Source organism: Haemorhous mexicanus, chromosome 1 (genome assembly GCF_027477595.1).
Source record: "Haemorhous mexicanus isolate bHaeMex1 chromosome 1, bHaeMex1.pri, whole genome shotgun sequence".
NCBI classification, from domain to species: Eukaryota; Metazoa; Chordata; class Aves; order Passeriformes; family Fringillidae; genus Haemorhous; species Haemorhous mexicanus.
Genome location: NC_082341.1, coordinates 157558945 through 157576961, shown reverse-complemented (window position 1 = coordinate 157576961; position 18017 = coordinate 157558945). Strand labels below are relative to the sequence as shown.

General features: G+C 55.8%; 2 protein-coding genes across 2 annotated transcripts in view; both read right to left on the bottom strand.

The window, feature by feature from the left end:
• Window positions 1-5120: 5120 nt before the first annotated feature.
• TMEM276 (transmembrane protein 276) lies at window positions 5121-9284 on the bottom strand. Its single transcript, XM_059848497.1, has 3 exons — window positions 9169-9284; window positions 7793-7895; window positions 5121-5742 (listed from the first exon to the last, which is right to left on the bottom strand). The coding sequence occupies exons 1-3, from the start codon at window positions 9282-9284 to the stop codon at window positions 5254-5256; spliced, it is 708 nt and encodes a 235-aa protein (XP_059704480.1). The 3' UTR covers window positions 5121-5253.
• Window positions 9285-14122: 4838 nt separating this feature from the next.
• The window catches only part of FOXH1 (forkhead box H1), a 17232-nt gene continuing 13337 nt past the window's right edge, over window positions 14123-18017 (bottom strand). Inside the window, exon 3 of the mRNA XM_059848379.1 lies at window positions 14123-14641. Within this exon, the coding sequence (XP_059704362.1) occupies window positions 14123-14641 (519 nt within the window). The remainder of the gene's footprint in view (window positions 14642-18017) is intronic.

Sequence of the window (18017 nt, the reverse complement as noted above, 5' to 3'; positions counted from 1 at the left end):
TTCCCCTCAGGGGTGGAGCCGATGGGAGGGAGGGAGAGGCGGGGCGGGAAATGAGGGAGCCAATGGGAGGGCGGGGAGGGAGGAGCGAAGGGTGAGGCGGCCAATGGGAGGGTGAGGTTTGGGGTTGAGGGCGGGGATTTCAACGGCAGGGACGGCGGCTGCCGGTAGAGGGGGCGGGGCTTGGTGGCGTCACTGGGGAAGGACCAATGGAAGGAGGGGGAGGGCAGAAGGCGGGGCTTGGGGGCGGGGCTTGTGGCGGGAGCGCGCGGGGGGGGGCGCTCTCGGGGCCACCAGTACGGACCAGTATAAACCAGTATGGCACCAGTATGGACCAGTATGGGACCAGTATAATCCAGTATGGCACCAGTATGGGCCAGTATGGGACCAGCATAAACAAGTAGGGACCAGTATGGACTAGTATAAACTAGTATGGACCAGTATGGGCAAGTATGGACCAGTATAAACCAGTATGGGCCAGTATGGACCAGTATAAACCAGTATGGGCCAGTATGGATCCGAATAATCCAGTATGGGCCAGTATGGACCAGTATAAACCAGTATGGGCCAGTATGGACCAGTATAAACCAGTATGGGCCAGTATGGATCCGAATAATCCAGTATGGACCAGTATGGGACCAGTATGGACCAGTATAAACCAGTATGGGCCAGTATGGACCAGTATGGACCAGTATAGACCAGTACAAACCAGTTTGAACTACTATGGATGAGTATGGACCAGTACAGACCAGTATAAACCAGTATGGGACCAGTATGGACCAGTATGGACCAGTATAAACCACTATGGACCAGTATGGGACCAGTATGGACCATAGACCAGTATGGGACTGGTATGGCCCAGTATGGACCAGTAAGGACCAGTCTGGACCAGTATGGACCAGTATGGGACCAGTATAAACCAGTATGGACCAGTATGGGACCAGTATAAACCAGTATGGACCAGTATAAACCAGTATAGACCAGTATGGGCCAGTATGGACCAGTATGGACCAGTATAAACCAGTATGGGCCAGTATGGACCAGTATGAACCAGTACAAACCAGTTTGAATGAGAATGGATGAGTATGGACCAGTATGGAGCAGTACAGACCAGTACAAACCAGTATGGACCAGTGGGGATCAGTATAAACCAGTATGGACCAGTATAAACCAGTATGGGCCAGTATGGACCAGTATGGGACCAGTATAATCCAGTATGGACCATAGACCAGTATGGGACTGGTATGGCCCAGTATGGACCAGTAAGGACCAGTCTGGACCAGTATGGACCAGTATAATCCAGTATAAACCAGTATGGACCAGTATGGGACCAGTATGGACCAGTATAGACCAGTATGGACCAGTAAGGACCGGTATGGACCAGTATGGACCAGTATGGACCAGTATAAACCAGTATGGACCAGTATAAACCAGTAAAAACCAGTATGGGATCAGTATAGACCAGTATGGGACCAGTATAATCCAGTATAGACCAGTATGGGACCAGTATAATCCAGTATAAACCAGTATGGGACCAGTACAAACCAGTTTGAACTAGTATAGATGAGTATGGAGCAGTATGGACCAGTACAGACCAGTATAAACCAGTATGGACCAGTAGGGATCAGTATAAACCAGTATGGACCAGTTTGAACTGGTATGGACCAGAATGGACCAGTATGGACTCAAATAAACCAGTATGGACCAGTACGGACCAGTATGGACCAGTATAGGACCAGTCTGGACCAGTATAGACCAGTTTGAACCAGTATGGACCAGTATGGGACCACTAAGGACCAGTATAAACCAGTATGGGACCAGTCAGGACTGGTAAAGACCAGTATGGACCAGTATGGACTGGTAAAGACCAGTATGGACCAGTTTAATCCAGTATAAACCAGTAAGGACCAGCCTGGACTGGGATGATCAGTATGGACCAGTACAGACCGGTATGGACCAGTATGGACCAGTATGGCCCAGTACGGACCAGTCTGGACCAGTACAGACCAGTCTGGACCAGTACAGACCAGTATGGACCAGTAAGGACCAGTACGGACCAGTCTGGACCAGTACAGATCAGTATGGACCAGTACAGACCAGTCTGGACCAGTAAGGCCCAGTACGGACCAGTATGGACCAATAAGGACCAGTATGGACCAGTCTGGACCAGTACAGACCAGTCTGGCCCAGTACAGACCAGTATGGACCAGTATAAACCAGTAAAAACCAGTATGGGATCAGTATAGACCAGTATGGGACCAGTATAATCCAGTATAGACCAGTATGGGACCAGTATAATCCAGTATAAACCAGTATGGGACCAGTACAAACCAGTTTGAACTAGTATAGATGAGTATGGAGCAGTATGGACCAGTACAGACCAGTATAAACCAGTATGGACCAGTAGGGATCAGTATAAACCAGTATGGACCAGTTTGAACTGGTATGGACCAGAATGGACCAGTATGGACTCAAATAAACCAGTATGGACCAGTACGGACCAGTATGGACCAGTATAGGACCAGTCTGGACCAGTATAGACCAGTTTGAACCAGTATGGACCAGTATGGGACCACTAAGGACCAGTATAAACCAGTATGGGACCAGTCAGGACTGGTAAAGACCAGTATGGACCAGTATGGACTGGTAAAGACCAGTATGGACCAGTTTAATCCAGTATAAACCAGTAAGGACCAGCCTGGACTGGGATGATCAGTATGGACCAGTACAGACCGGTATGGACCAGTATGGACCAGTATGGCCCAGTACGGACCAGTCTGGACCAGTACAGACCAGTCTGGACCAGTACAGACCAGTATGGACCAGTAAGGACCAGTACGGACCAGTCTGGACCAGTACAGATCAGTATGGACCAGTACAGACCAGTCTGGACCAGTAAGGCCCAGTACGGACCAGTATGGACCAATAAGGACCAGTATGGACCAGTCTGGACCAGTACAGACCAGTATGGCCCAGTACAGACCAGTATGGACCAGTACAGACCAGTCTGGCCCAGTATGGACCAGTATGGCCCAGTAAAGACCGGTACGGCCCAGTACAGACCAGTCTGGCCCAGTACAGACCAGTATGGACCAGTACGGACCAGTCTGGCCCAGTCTGGCCCAGTACAGACCCGTCTGGCCCAGTACAGACCGGTACGGCCCAGTCTGGCCCAGTACAGACCAGTATGGCCCAGTAAGGCCCAGTACAGACCAGTCTGGCCCAGTCTGGCCCAGTATGGCCCAGTAAGGCCCAGTACAGACCAGTCTGGCCCAGTACAGACCGGTACGGCCCAGTCTGGCCCAGTCTGGGCCCTGTCTCCCCCCCACCTCCCCGATTGTCACCGCAGGGACCCCAAAGTGTCACCTCAGGGTGCCCCGTCCAGAGCCACCAACAGCGCCACCCCAGTGCCACCATCACCGGTGTCACCTGTGCCACTCCAGTGCCACCATCACCGGTGTCACCACCCCAGTGCCCCCCCAGTGTCACCATCCCAGTATCACCGTAACCAGTGCCACCACCCCAGTGTCACCTGTGCCACCCCAGTGCCACCATCACCGGTGTCACCACCCCAGTGCCACCCCAGTGACACCACCCCAGTGTCACCGTCACCAGTGCCACCACCCCAGTGTCACCCCAGTGCCACCACCGCAGAGTCACCACCCCAGTGTCACCTGTGCCACCCCAGTGCCACCATCACCGGTGTCATCACCCCAGTGTCACCTGTGCCACCCCAGTGCCACAATCACCGGTGTCACCACCCCAGTGTCACCTGTACCACCCCAGTGTCACCACCCCAGTGCCACCATCACTGGTGCCACCATCACCAGTGCCACCCCAGTGCCACCCTAGTGTCACCGTCACCAGCACCACCACCCCAGCGTTACCACCCCAGTGTCACCTGTGCCACCCCAGTGTCACCACTCCAGTGTCACTGTCACCAGCACCACCACCCCAGTGCCACCCCAGTGTCACCTGTGCCACCCCAGTGTCACCACCCTAGTGTCACCGTCACCAGCACCACCACCCCAGTGCCACCCCAGTGTCACCTGTGCCACCCCAGTGCCACCATCACCGGTGTCACCACCCCAGTGTCACCTGTGCCACCCCAGGGTCACCACCCCAGTGCCACCATCACTGGTGCCACCATCACCAGTGCCACCCCAGTGTCACCACCCTAGTGTCACCGTCACCAGCACCACCACCCCAGCGTTACCACCCCAGTGTCACCTGTGCCACCCCAGTGTCACCACTCCAGTGTCACCGTCACCAGCACCACCACCCCAGTGCCACCCCAGTGTCACCTGTGCCCCACCAGTGCCACCTGGACCACACCCAGTGCCACCTGCGCCACCCCAGTGCCATCCCCCCAATGCCACCACAGTGCCACCAGCTGGGTGCCACCCTGCCTTTAATGGTGTCACCCCAGTGCCACCTTGGTGCCACCCTGATGTCCTTCACTGGTGTCCCCGCAGTGCCACCAGCACCAGTGTCACCCAAAGCCACCACAGTGCCACCACCCCAGTGCCATCCTGATGTCCTTTACTGGTGTCCCCACAGTGCCACCAGCACCCCAGTGTCACCACCCCAGTGCCACCCTGGTGCCACCCCGCCGTCCGTCACCGCTGTCCCCGCAGTGCCACCTCCTGCTCCCGCAGTGTCCCCAGCAGCGCCACGCTGGCCGCCACCCTCACCCAGGGGACAGCCCCCGGTGCCACCGCGTCCCCGAGCGCCACCAGTGCCGCCGCCACCGCGCCGGTGACGCTGCCAGTGCCACCATCAGTGTCACAGCAGTGCCATCGCCAGTGTCACAGCAGTGCCACCATCAGTGTCACAGCAGTGCCACCATCGCTGTCACACCAGTGCCATCGCCAGTGTCACAGCAGTGCCACCATCAGTGTCACAGCAGTGCCACCAAAGCCATCATCACAGTGCCACCCCTGCTGTCACACCACTGCCATCCCAGTGCCACCATCGGTGTCACACCAGTGCCACCACTGCCACCTCAGTGCCACCACCACCAGGGTCACCCAGTGCCACCACCCCAGTGCCACCTGCCTTTACTGGTGTCCCCGCAGTGCCACCACCCTGGTGTCACCCAAAGCCACCACAGTGCCACCACCTCAGTGCCACGCTGATGTCCTTTAATGGTGTCACCACAGTGCCACCAGCACCAGTGCCACCACCCCAGTGCCACCACCCCGGTGCCCCCCGGTGCCACCCAGTGCCACCACCCCGGTGCCACCCCGCCGTCCGTCACCGCTGTCCCCGCAGTGCCACCTCCTGCTCCCGCAGTGTCCCCAGCAGCGCCACGCTGGCCGCCACCCTCACCCAGGGGACAACCCCCGGTGCCACCGCGTCCCCGAGCGCCACCAGCGCCGCCGCCACCGCGCCGGTGACACTGCCGGTGAGCGCGGCCAGCGCCAGCAGCGAGGCGGCCGTCAGCGCGGTGACAAAGTGACCCGCGGGGACAAAGTGACCGGCGGTGACAAAGCGCGGCCACCCCGCGGCCAGCGCGGCCACCGCCGTCCCCGAGGCCAGCAGGACAGCGGCGGTGGCGCTGTCACCGCTGAGGCGGTGGCACCCGAAGGCCACCAAGGGCTGGGACAGCACGGAGCAGATCCAGGAGGGCGGAGGGGACGGTGGTGGCACCTCGGGGACATCGAGGGGACGCGGAGGGGACAGCGCGGTGCTGGCGGCCACCAGCGCCTGCAGGAGGAAACCGGCGGCGGGGCCGGGTGTCACCTGTGGGGACAGAGGGGACAGCGGGGGGACACTGTGGGGGGTGGCATGGGGACAGCGGGGGGACATTGAGGGGACATTGAGGGGACATCAGGGGGACATTGTGGGGGGGGTGGCATGGGGACGGGGTGGGGACATTGAGGGGACATTGAGGGGACACTGAGGGGACATTGTGGGGGATGTCATGGGGACATTGAGGGGACAGCGGGGGGTGGCATGGGGACAGCGGGGGACATTGAGGGGACATTGAGGGGACATCAGGGGGACATCATGGGGACATTGAGGGGACATGGTGGGGACATTGAGGGGATGTCATGGGGACATTGAGGGGACATTGAGGGGATGTCAGGGGGACATCATGGGGACATTGAGGGGACATGGTGGGGACATTGAGGGAACATCAGGAGGACATTGAGGGGACACCATGGGGACACAAGGACATGGTGGGGACATTGAGGGGACATGGTGGGGACATGGTGGGGACACTGTGGGGACATGGTGGGGACATGGTGGGGACACAAGGACATTGGGCGGACATCAGGGGGACACCTTGGGGACATTGTGGGGACATGGTGGGGACATCGAGGGGACATGGTGGGGATGTCACAGGGACATGGTGGGGATGACATGGGCACATCGAGGGGACACTGTGGGGACACTATGGGGACACCTGGGGACACCATGGGGACATGGTGGGGACATTGTGGGGACATCAAGGGTGGCCAGGCCACCTGTCACCTGTGGGGACATCAAGGGGACAACACAGGGACATGGTGGGGATGTCATGGGGACATGGTGGGGACCCCTTGGGGACATGGTGGGGGGGACATGGGGACATGGTGGGGACAGGGGTGGCCAGGCCACCCGTCACCTGTGGGGGGACATGATGGGGACATGGTGGGGACACCTTGGGGACATGGTGGGGGGGACATGGGGACATGGTGGGGACAGGGGTGGCCAGGCCACCCGTCACCTGTGGGGGGACATGATGGGGACATGGTGGGGACATCATGGGGACAGGGGTCAGGGCATGGCATGGGTGGCACAGGTGACACAGGTGACATGGCACAGGTGACACAGAGTGGCCCAGGGTGGCCCAGGTGACACAGAGTGACACTGTCCCCACGGTGTCCCCTCAGCATCCCCCTGTCCCCACTCCCCCTCTCCCTGCCTGTCCCCAAAGTGTCCCCAAGGTGTCCCCAAGGTGTCCCCAAGGTGTCCCCCATCCCTGGTGTCCCCAATGTCCTCAGGGTGTCCCCAAGGTGATCTCCAAAGTGTCCCCAGTGTCCCACCCTGTCCCAGGTGTCCCCAATGTCCCCAAGGTGTCCCCAATGTCCCCACCCTGTCCCAGTTGTCCCCAATGTCCCCAAGGTGTCCCCAAGGTCCCCAACCTGTCCCTGGTGTCCCCAAGGTGCCTCAAATGTCCCCAGATGTCCCCAAAGTGTCTCCAAAGTGTCCCCAATGTCCCCAGGGTGTCCCCAATGTCCTCAGTGTCCCCCACCCCACCCTGTCCCCAATGTCCCCAGGGTGTCCCCAGAGTGTCCCCAACCTGTCCCTGGTGTCCCCAAAGTGTCCCCAGGGTGCCCCCAAAGTGTCCCCAGTGTCCCACCCTGTCCCTGGTGTCCCTGCTGTCCCCAGGGTGCATCAAATGTCCCCAGATGTCCACAAGGTGTCCCCAAGGCATCCCCAATGTCCCCAAGGTGTCCCCAATGTCCCCCATCCCTGGTGTCCCCAAGGTGTCCCTAGGATGTCCCCAAGGTGTCCCAAATGTCCCCAACCTGTCCCTACTGTCCCCAATGTCCCCAAGGTGTCCCCAATGTCCCCAGGGTGTCCCCAATGTCCCCAAGGTGTCCCCAGGGTGTCCCCAATGTCCCCAAGGTGTCCCTGCTGTCCCCAATGTCCCCAAGGTGTCCCCAAGGTGTCCCCAGGGTGTCCCCAATGTCCCCAAGGTGTCCCCAGGATGTCCCCAAAGTGTCCCCGATGTCCCCAGGATGTCCCCAAGGTGTCCCCAATGTCCCCAAGGTGTCCCCAGGGTGTCCCCAATGTCCCCAACCTGTCTGGCTCGCAGGGCGCAGCCCAGGCTGGTGACACAGAGCAGGGCGTGTGACAAGGCCACCCCGGTGTCCCCCATGGCTCCAGGGGACACCCCCGGGGACCTGCGGGGACAACGCCAGGTCACAGGGTCCCCTCCCCCCCTCCCCCACCGCCACCTCCCCCCCGTCCCCTCCCCTGGCCCAGTGTCCCCAAGGTGTCCCCAAGGTGTCCCCAAGGTGTCCCCAAGTCTCCTCCCCTGGCCCAGTGTCCCCAAGGTGTCCCCAAGCCCCTCAGTGTCCCCAAGCCCTCAGATGTCCCAAGCCCCTCCAGCCCCCCTGGTGTCCTCAAACCCCCCAGTGTCCCACCCCCCAGGTGTCCCCAAGCCCCCCCAGTGTCCCTATGTCCACCCCCCAGGTGTCCCCAATGTCCCCACCCTCAGGTCCCGTGTCCCAATGTCCCCAGCTGTCCCCTCTGTCCCCCCCCAGGTCCCCGTGTCCCCATGTCCCCAAGTCCCCCAGGTGTCCCCCATGTCCCCAAGCCCCCCCATGTCCCCTGTCCCCTCCCCTCTCCCACTGTCCCCGCTGTCCCCAAGTCCCCTCAGGTGTCCCCCAGTGTCCCCAAGCCCCCCTGGTGTCCCCATGACCCCCTGTCCCGGTGTCCCCAAGCTCCCCTGGTGTCTCCCCAGTGTCCCCACGTCCCGCTGTCCCCATGTCCCCCCCGGTGTCCCCAAACCCCCCTCGGTGTCCCCATGTCCCTCCCCTGTCCCCGCTGTCCCCCCTGGTGTCCCCAAGCCCCCCCAGTGTCCCTCTGTCCCCGTGTCCTCCTGTCCCGCTGTCCCCAAGCCCCCCGGTGTCCCTCTGTCCCCCCCAGTGTCCCTCTGTCTCCCCCCCGTTCCCCTGTTCCCCCCAGTGTCCCTCTGTCCTCCCCCGTCCCACTGTCCGCCTGTCCCCGCGCTGTCCCCGTGTCCCCCCTTTGTCCCCCTGTCCCCCCCAGTGTCCCTCTGTCCACCCCTGTCCTCCTGTCCCTGTGTCCCCCCGGTGTCCCCAATCCCCCAGTGTCCCTCTGTCCCTCCAATGTCCCCAAGCCCCTTATGTGTCCCCAACCCCCCGGTGTCCCTCTGTCCCCCCCAGGGTCCCTCTGTCCCCCCCCGTCCCTCTGTCCCCGTATCCCCCGAATGTCCCCAAGCCCCCCTAGATGTCCCCAACCCCCCCCGTCCCTCTGTCCCCCTGTCCCCCCATTGTCCCCGTGTCCCCTCCATGTCCCCAACCCCCCCGGTGTCCCTCTGTCCCCCCCCATTGTCCCCGTGTCCCCTCCATGTCCCCAACCCCCCCGGTGTCCCTCTGTCCCCCCCTGTCCCTCTGTCCCCCCCTCTGTCCCCCTGTCCCCTCCCGGTACCGCCACTTCCGGCAGCGGCCGCGAGCCCGGAGCGCGCGCGGGCCCGGGGGCGTGGCCGAGCGCTCTGATTGGCTGAGGGCTCTGCTGGGCGGGGCTAACAGGCCATATATGTGCATCGCACTGCGGTGGGCGGGGCTAAGGGCGGTGAGAACATCGGGGTGGGCGTGGCTTGGTATGGGCGGGGCTAACTAAGGTAGAGAGCGGCGGGGATTGGCTGGGTTGTGGAGTGGGCGGGGCTAATTAGGGTAATTAGGGCTGAGGATGAGAGAATGGGTGTAGCTTGATGTGGGCGGGTCTAATTAGGGCAGAGAGGGCTGGGGATTGGATGGGTTGTGGAGTGGGCGGGGCTAATTGGGGTAATTAGGGATAGGGATGGGAGAGTGGGTGTAGCTTGATGTGGGCGGGGCTAATTAGGGTAATTAGGACTGGGGGTGGGATTGTGGGTGTAGATTGATGTGGGCGGGGCTAATTAGGGTAGAGAGCGGCGGAGATTGGCTGGGTTGTGGAGTGGGCGGGGCTAATTGGGGTAATTAGGGCTGAGGAGAGAATGGGTGTAGCTTGATGTGGGCGGGGCTAATTAGGGTAATTAGGGCTGGGGGTGGGATAGTGGGTGTAGATTGATGTGGGCGGGGCTAATTAGGGTAATTAAGGCCTGGGGATTGGCTGTTGGGTGTGGCTATGAAGTGGGCGGGGCTAGTTAGGATAATTAGAGCTGGGGATGGGAGAGTGGGTGTAGCTTGATGTGGGCGGGGCTAATTAGGGTAATTAAGGCCTGGGGATTGGCTGTTGGGTGTGGTTATGGGGTGGGCGGGGCTAATTGGGGTAATTAGACCTGGGGTTTGATGTTGGGTGTGGTTACAGGGTGGGTGGGGCTAATTAGCATAATTATGCCTGCGGATGGGATATTGGGGGTGCTTAATGGGTGGGCGGGGCTAATTAGGGGTAATTAGGGCAGGTATAATGGACGTGGTTAGGGGTGGGTGGGGCTAATTAGGGTAATTAGAGGTGGAATACTGGGTGTGGTTATGCATGGGCAGGGCTAATTAGGGTAATTAGGGCCTGGAATGGGACATTGAGCATGGTTAGGAGTGGGCGGGGCTAATTAAGGTAATTAGGGCTGGGGATGGGTTATTGGGTGTGGTTATGGGTGGGAGGGGCTAATTAGGGGCGTGGCCAGGTGTGGATCCCCAATCTCCAAATCCCGAACCCCAAAATCCCGAAACCCCAAATCCCAAACCCCAAACCGAAATCTCAAATCCCCAATCCCGAATCCAGCCCCATGGATCTCAAACCCCAAACCCCAAATCCCAAACGCCAATCCCCAAATCCCCAATCCCAAACCCAAAAGCCTCCATCCCAATCCCAAATCCCAAATCCCAAAACCCAGAACCCCCATCCCAAATCCCCAACACCAATCCCCCATCCCAAATCCTGAATCCCCCATCCCAAATCCTGAATCCCCCATCCCAAATCAAATCCCCAATCCCCAATCCCCAAACCCCAAACCCCAAATCCCTAAATCCAGAAATCCCAAATTCCCAAACCCCAAACCCCTCCCCATCCCCCGCCCCTTCCCAGGTCCCTTCCCCTCCCCAGAATAAATCCCAAATCCCAAACCCCAAACCCCAAACTCCAAATCCCAAACCCCAAACCCCAAACTCCAAATCCCAAACCCCAAATCCCAAATCCCTAAATCCCAAAATCCCCAATCCCAAACTCCAAATCCCCAATCCTGAATTCCCAATCCCCAATCCGGAATTCCCAAACACCAAATCCCCAATCCTGAATTCCAAATCCCAAACCCCAATCCCAATCCCAAACCTCAAATCCCAATCCCAAACCCCAAACTCCAAATCCCCAATCCTGAATTCCCAATCCCAAATCCCAAATCCCAATCCCCAAATCCCCAATCCCCAATCCCCAATCCCCAATCCCCAATCCCAAATCCCAAATCCCACAACCCCAATCCCAAATCCCAATCCCAAATCCCCAATCCCCAATCCCCCATCCCCAATCCCCAATCCCCAATCCCCAATCCCCAATCCCCAAATCCCCAATCCCAATCCCAAATTCCCAAATCCCCAATCCCAAATCCCAATCCCAAATCCCAATCCCAAATCCCCAATCCCAAATCCAAAACCCCAATCCCCAAATCCCCAATCCCCAATTCCCAAACCCCAATCCCAAACCCCAAATCCAAATCCCCAATCCCAATCCTGAATTCCCAAATCCCCAATCCCCAATCCCAATTCCCAATTCCCAAATCCCAAACCCCAAATCCCCAATCCCAAATCCCAATTCCAAATCCCCAATCCCAAACCCCAAATCCCCAATCCCCAATCCCAAACCCCCAATCCTCAATCCCAATTCCCAATTCCCAAATTCCAATCCCCAATCCCCTATCCCAAATCCCAAATCCCAATCCCCAATCCCAAACCCAAATCCCCAATCCCAAATCCCCAATCCCCAATCCCCAATCCCAAACCCCAAATCCCCAATCCCCAATCCCCAATCCCAAACCCCAAATCCCCAATCCCCAATCCCAAATCCCCAATCCCCAATCCCAATCCCCAATCCCAATCCCCCATCCCAGTCCCCAATCCCAGTCCCCAATCCCAGTCCCCAATCCCAAATCCCAAACCCCAATCCCAATCCCAAATCCCCAATCCCCAATCCCAATCCCAAACCCCCAATCCCAATCCCAAATCCCCAATCCCCAATCCCAATCCCAAACCCCAAATCCCAAACCCCAATCCCAGTCCCTGAATTCCCCAAACCCCAAATCCCAATTCATGAACTGGGATCAAACTGGGAGAGACTGGGACCAAACTGGGATGGACTGGGAGGGACTGGGACCAAAGTGCTCCAAACTGGGATGGACTGGGGCCAAACTGGGATGGACTGGGGCCAAACTGGGATGGACTGGGGCCAAACTGGGATGAACTGGGACAGACTGGGATGGACTGGGACAGACTGGGAGGGAATGGCACGGACTGGGATCAAACTGGGATGGACTGGGAGGGACTGGGACCAAAGTCCTCCAAACTGGGATGGACTGGGGCCAAACTGGGACAGACTGGGATGGACTGGGGGCAGACTGGGATGAACTGGAAGGGACTGGGACTGACTGGGACAAACTGGGACCAGACTGGGACAGACTGGGACAGGCTTGAACTGGACCAAATTGGGACAGAGTGGAACAGACTGGGAGCAAACTGGGAGAGACTGGGAGAGACTGGGAGTGACTGGGACAAACTGGGACCAAACTGGTCTTAACTGGGACAGACTGGGATAAACTGGGATGGACTGGGATGGGCTGGGACAGACTGGAACAAACTGGGATGGACTGGTGCCAAACTGGGACAGACTGGGATGGACTGGGACAAACTGGGACCAAACTGGTCCCAACTGGGACAGACTGGGAGCAAAGTGGGATAAACTGGGATGGGCTGGGACAGACTGGAACAAACTGGGATGGACTGGGGCCAAACTGGGATGGACTGGGATAAACTGGGAATGGATTGGGACCAAACTGGGAGGGGCTGGGAACAAACTGGGACAGAGTGGGAGGGACTGGGGCCAAACTGGGATGAACTGGGAGGGACTGGGACAGGCTTGAACTGGCCCAAACTGGTCCAAACTGGTCCGAACTGGTCGATCCTTTATTAAGGGGAGGGAGGGGAAACACCGAACTGGGCGGGGCCACCCCAATGACGTCACCACTTCCATATATGGACTGGGGACACCCCAATGACGTCACCACTCCCATATATGGACTGGGGACACCCCGATGACGTCATCCCCCCACGGCCTCGTTCACCCCCAAATTTTGGGGCGATTCCACGCGATTTTGGGGGGGGGGGGGGGGGGGGCGTGACCCCCCCAAATTTTTGGGGATTTCAACTCCATTTTAGGGGGGGACCCACCCAAAATTTCGGGGTGCTCCTATGACGTCATCACCCCCAAATTTGGGGGGTTTGAACCGATTTTGGGAGAGAAGGACACCCCCAAATTTTGGGGTGTTCCAACTCAATTTTGGGGCATTTCACCCCCAAATTTGCCGGTTTTGGGGGGGCGACCCCCCCCAAAAAAAATTGGGGGTGCCCCTATGACGTCATCACCTGATGACCTCAAACACCCCCAAATTTTGGGGGGGAGGTTTGGACCAAATTTGGGGGTGCAAAGCCCAAAATTGAGTCCGAACCCCACAAAATTTGGGGGTGTTCCCCCCCCAAATCGTGCTCAGACCCCCCTAAAATTTGGGGGTGATGACGTCATAGGGGAGCACCCCAAAATTTTTGGGGGGGCACCGCCCCAAAAATGTCAAAATTTGGGGGTTTCTCCCTCAAACTTGAGTCCAAACACCCCAAATTTGCTTCAAACCCCCCCAAAATATTGGGGGGGGCGTGACGTCATCGGAGCTGATGACGTCACCACAACTTTGGCCCACCCTTATGACGTCATCACCCCCAAATCAGAGAGTTTGGACCCAATTCTGGGGGGTTCAGACTCAATTTTGGGGCATTTCACCCCCAAATTTCGCCATTTTTGGATGCCGACACCCCCAAATTTTGCCACTGGGGTTTGGGGGTGCCCCCAAAATTTGGGGGTACCCCTATGACGTCATCACCCCCAAATCTGAGGGGTTTGACACAATTCTGAGGGGTTCAGACTCAATTTTGGGGCATCTCACCCCCAAATTTCGCCATTTTTGGACGCCGACACCCCCAAATTTTTTTTTCCCTGATTTGGGCGTGACCCCCCAAAATTTTTTGGGGGTGGTGCCCCTATGACGTCATCACCCCGAATTCAGGGGGAGTTGACACCATTTTAGGAGGTTTCGGGGCATTTCCTCCCCCCCCAAATTTTGCCATTTTTGGATGCCGACACCCCCAAATTTTGCCACTGGGGTTTGGGGGTGCCCCCAAAATTTGGGGGTACCCCTATGACGTCATCACCCCCTGATGGCGATGTCCCCGGGGTGGCTCAGCCAGACGTCGAAAACGCTTTTATTGGGCGGGGGAGGGGCAGAACCCCCAAATTCCTCCTGGGAATTGGGACTCTTCCCCCCCAAATGTTGGGGTTCGCTGCCCCAGCCGAGGGCCAAACTCGGGGTCCCCCCCGGTGCCACCGCGTTGGGCGCCACCCCCGAGCTGTAGGAGGTGGGCAGCTGTCCCCAGAGTTGGGGACACCCCCAGTTTTGGGGCGAAACCCCCAAAAATTTGGGGGAGCTCTCCCGGAGGAGGGAATCGATGGAGAAGTTGGAATTTGGGGGGGCGGCTGGCGGAGGGGAGGGGGGGTAGGGACACCCCGAGAGGACGAACGGGGACAGGTCGGGGACGAAGGGGGTGGCAGCGCCGCCGCCCCGCGCCACCGCCGTGTTCTGCAGCTTGAGCGCCGCCGGCGGGATGCGCGACACGTCCACGGTCCAGAAATTGCCCTTGGAGTGAGGCTTGGAGGGGTCCTTCAGCACCTGGGCAGGGGGAGGGGAAGGGAAGGGCTGGGAGCCACGGAAAGCACCCCACAGTCCTCAGAGAAAGCCAAAAAATCAACACAATAACCCTGGGAGAAAGACCAAAAAATCCCCAAAAAACCCTGCGAGAAAGCCCCAAAAAATCCCCAAAAAGCCCTGGGAGAAAGCCCAAAAATCACTAAAATAACCCTGGGAGAAAGCCCAAAAAATCCCAAAAAACCTGGGAGAAAGCCCCAAAAATCACTAAAATAACCCTGGGAGAAAGCCCAAAAAATCCCCAAAAAACCCTGGGAGAAAGCCCAAAAAATCCCCAAAAATCCCTGTGAGAAACCCCAAAAATCACTAAAATAACCCTGCAAGAAAGCCCAAAAAATCCTGTGAGAAACCCCATAAAACCCTGTGAGAAACCCCAAAAAAATCCCCAAAAAGCCCTGGGAGAAAACCCCAAAAAATCCCCAAAAAAACCCTCAAAAAAATCACCAAAAAATCCTGTGAGAAATCCCAAAAATCACTAAAATAACCCTGGGAGAAAACCCAAAAAAATCCCCAAAAAACCCTGGGAGAAACCCCAAAAACCCTGTGAGAAACCCCACAAAAAATCCCCAAAAAGCCCTGGGAGAAAGCCCAAAAAATCCCCAAAAAACCCTGGGAGAAAGCCCAAAAATCACTAAAATAACCCTGGGAGAAAGACCAAAACATCCCCAAAAAACCCTGGGAGAAACCCAAAAAAATCCCAAAAATCCCTGTGAGAAACCCCAAAAATCACTAAAATAACCCTGCAAGAAAGCCCAAAAAATCCCCAAAAAAACCCCCAAAAAATCCTGTGAGAAACCCCAAAAATCACCAAAAAATCCTGTGAGAAACCCCAAAAAATCCTGTGAGAAACCCCAAAAATCACCAAAAAACCCTGTGAGAAACCCCAAAAAATCCCCAAAATAACCCTGTGAGAAACCCCAAAAAATCCCCCAAAAACCCTGCGAGAAACCCCAAAAAATCCAAAAAAACCCTGTGAGAAACCCCAAGAAATCCCCAAAAAAACCTCCCCAAAATTCACCAAAAAATCCGGTGAGAAACCCCAAAAACTTCCCAAAAAATCCTGTGAGAAACCCCAAAAAATCCTGTGAGAAACCCAAAAAAAATCCCCAAAATAACCTTGGGAGAAAGCCCAGAAAATCCCAAAAAAAACCCCTGTGAGAAACCCCAAAAACTCACCAAAAATCCCTGCTAGAAAGCCCAAAAAATCCTGTGAGAAACCCCAAATAATCCCCAAAAAACCCTGGGAGAAACCCCAAAAACCATGTGAGAAACCCCACAAAAAATCCCCAAAAACCCTGTGAGAAACCCCAAGAAATCCCAAAAAACCCTGAGAGAAAGCCCAAGAAATCCTGTGAGAAACCCCAAAAAATCCCCAAAAACCCTGAGAGAAACCCCAAAAAACCCTGCGAGAAACTCCAAGAAATCCCCCAAAAAAAACCCCAAAAGCTCCCCAAAAAACCCTGTGAGAAACCCCAAAAAATCCTAGGAGAAACCTCAAAAAAATCCCCAGAATACCCCTGGGAGAAAGCCCAGAAAATCCCCAAAAAGCCCTGTGAGAAACCCCAAAAAATCCCAAAAAAACCCTGTGAGAAACCCCAAAAACTCAACAAAAATCCCTGTGAGAAACCCCAAAAATCACTAAAATAACCCTGCAAGAAAGCCCAAAAAATCCTGAGAGAAACCCAAAAAGCCCTGTGAGAAAACCCCAAAAAATCCCCAAAAAATCCTGTGAGAAATCCCAAAAATCACTAAAATAACCCTGGGAGAAAACCCCAAAAAATCCCCAAAAAACCCTGGGAGAAACCCCAAGAAATCCCAAAAAGCCCTGGGAGAAAACCCCAAAAAATCCCAAAAAACCCTGGGAGAAAGCCCAAAAATCACTAAAATAACCCTGGGAGAAAGCCCAAAAAATCCCCAAAAAACCCTGGGAGAAACCCCAAAAAATCCTGGGAGAAACCCGAAAAAATCCCAAAAAACCCCAAGAGAAAGCCCAAAAATCACTAAAATAACCCTGGGAGAAAGCCCGAAAAATCCCCAAAAAGCCCTGGGAGAAAACCAAAAAAAATCCCCAAAAAAACCCCAAAAAATCACCAAAAAAATCCTGTGAGAAATCCCCAAAAACCCTGTGAGAAACCCCAAAAAATCCCCAAAAAACCCTGCGAGAAACTCCAAGAAATCCCCCAAAAAAAACCCAAAAGCTCCCCAAAAAACCCTGTGAGAAACCCCAAAAAATCCTAGGAGAAACTCCAAAAAAATCCCCAGAATACCCCTGGGAGAAAGCCCAGAAAATCCCCAAAAAGCCCTGAGAGAAACCCCAAAAAATCCCCAAAAATCCCTGTGAGAAACCCCAAAAATCACTAAAATAACCCTGCAAGAAAGCCCAAAAAATACTGTGAGAAACCCCAAAAACTCCCCAAAAAACCCTGTGAGAAACCCAAAAAATCCTGTGAGAAACCCCAAAAAATCCCCAAAATAACCCTGTGAGAAACCCCAAAAAATCCCCAAAATAACCCTGTGCGAAACCCCAAAAAATCCCCCAAAAACCCTGCGAGAAACCCCAAAAAATCCCAAAAAACCCTGTGAGAAACCCCAAGAAATCCCCAAAAAACCTCCCCAAAATTCACCAAAAAATCCTGTGAGAAACCCCAAAAACTTCCCAAAAAATCCTGTGAGAAACCCCAAAAAATCCTGGGAGAAACCCAAAAAAAATCCCCAAAATAACCCTGGGAGAAAGCCCAGAAAATCCAAAAAAAAACCCTGTGAGAAATCCCAAAAACTCACCAAAAATCCCTGCTAGAAAGCCCAAAAAATCCTGTGAGAAACCCCAAATAATCCCCAAAAAACCCTGGGAGAAACCCCAAAAACCATGTGAGAAACCCCAAAAATCCCCAAAAAGTCCTGTGAGAAACCCCAAGAAATCCCAAAAAACCCTGAGAGAAAGCCCGAAAAATCCCCAAAAAACCCTGGGAGAAACCCCAAAAAATCACTAAAATAACCCTGGGAGAAAGCCCAAGAAATCCTGGGAGAAACCCCAAAAAATCCCCAAAAAACCCTGCGAGAAACCCCAAAAAATCCCAAAAAACCCTGTGAGAAACCCCAAAAAAATCCCCAGAATACCCCTGGGAGAAAGCCCAGAAAATCCCCAAAAAGCCCTGAGAGAAACCCCAAAAAATCCCAAAAAAACCCTGTGAGAAACCCCAAAAATCCTGGGAGAAACCCAAAAAAAAAACCCTGTGAGAAACCCCAAAAACTCACCAAAAATCCCTGCTAGAAAGCCCAAAAAAATCCTGTGAGAAACCCCAAAAAATCCCCAAAAAACCCTGGGAGAAACCCCAAAAAC

Excerpts from the sequence above, each read along its gene's own strand:
- TMEM276 (XM_059848497.1), bottom strand. The coding sequence starts at position 9,284 with ATGCACATATATGGCCTGTTAGCCCCGCCCAGCAGAGCCCTCAGCCAA. Across the intron at positions 7,896-9,168 it reads GGCCGCTGCCGGAAGTGGCG|GTCCCCGGGGGTGTCCCCTG; the intron begins GTACCGGGAGGG and ends TTGTCCCCGCAG. Across the intron at positions 5,743-7,792 it reads GCGCCCTGCGAGCCAGACAG|GTGACACCCGGCCCCGCCGC; the intron begins GTTGGGGACATT and ends CTGTCCCCACAG.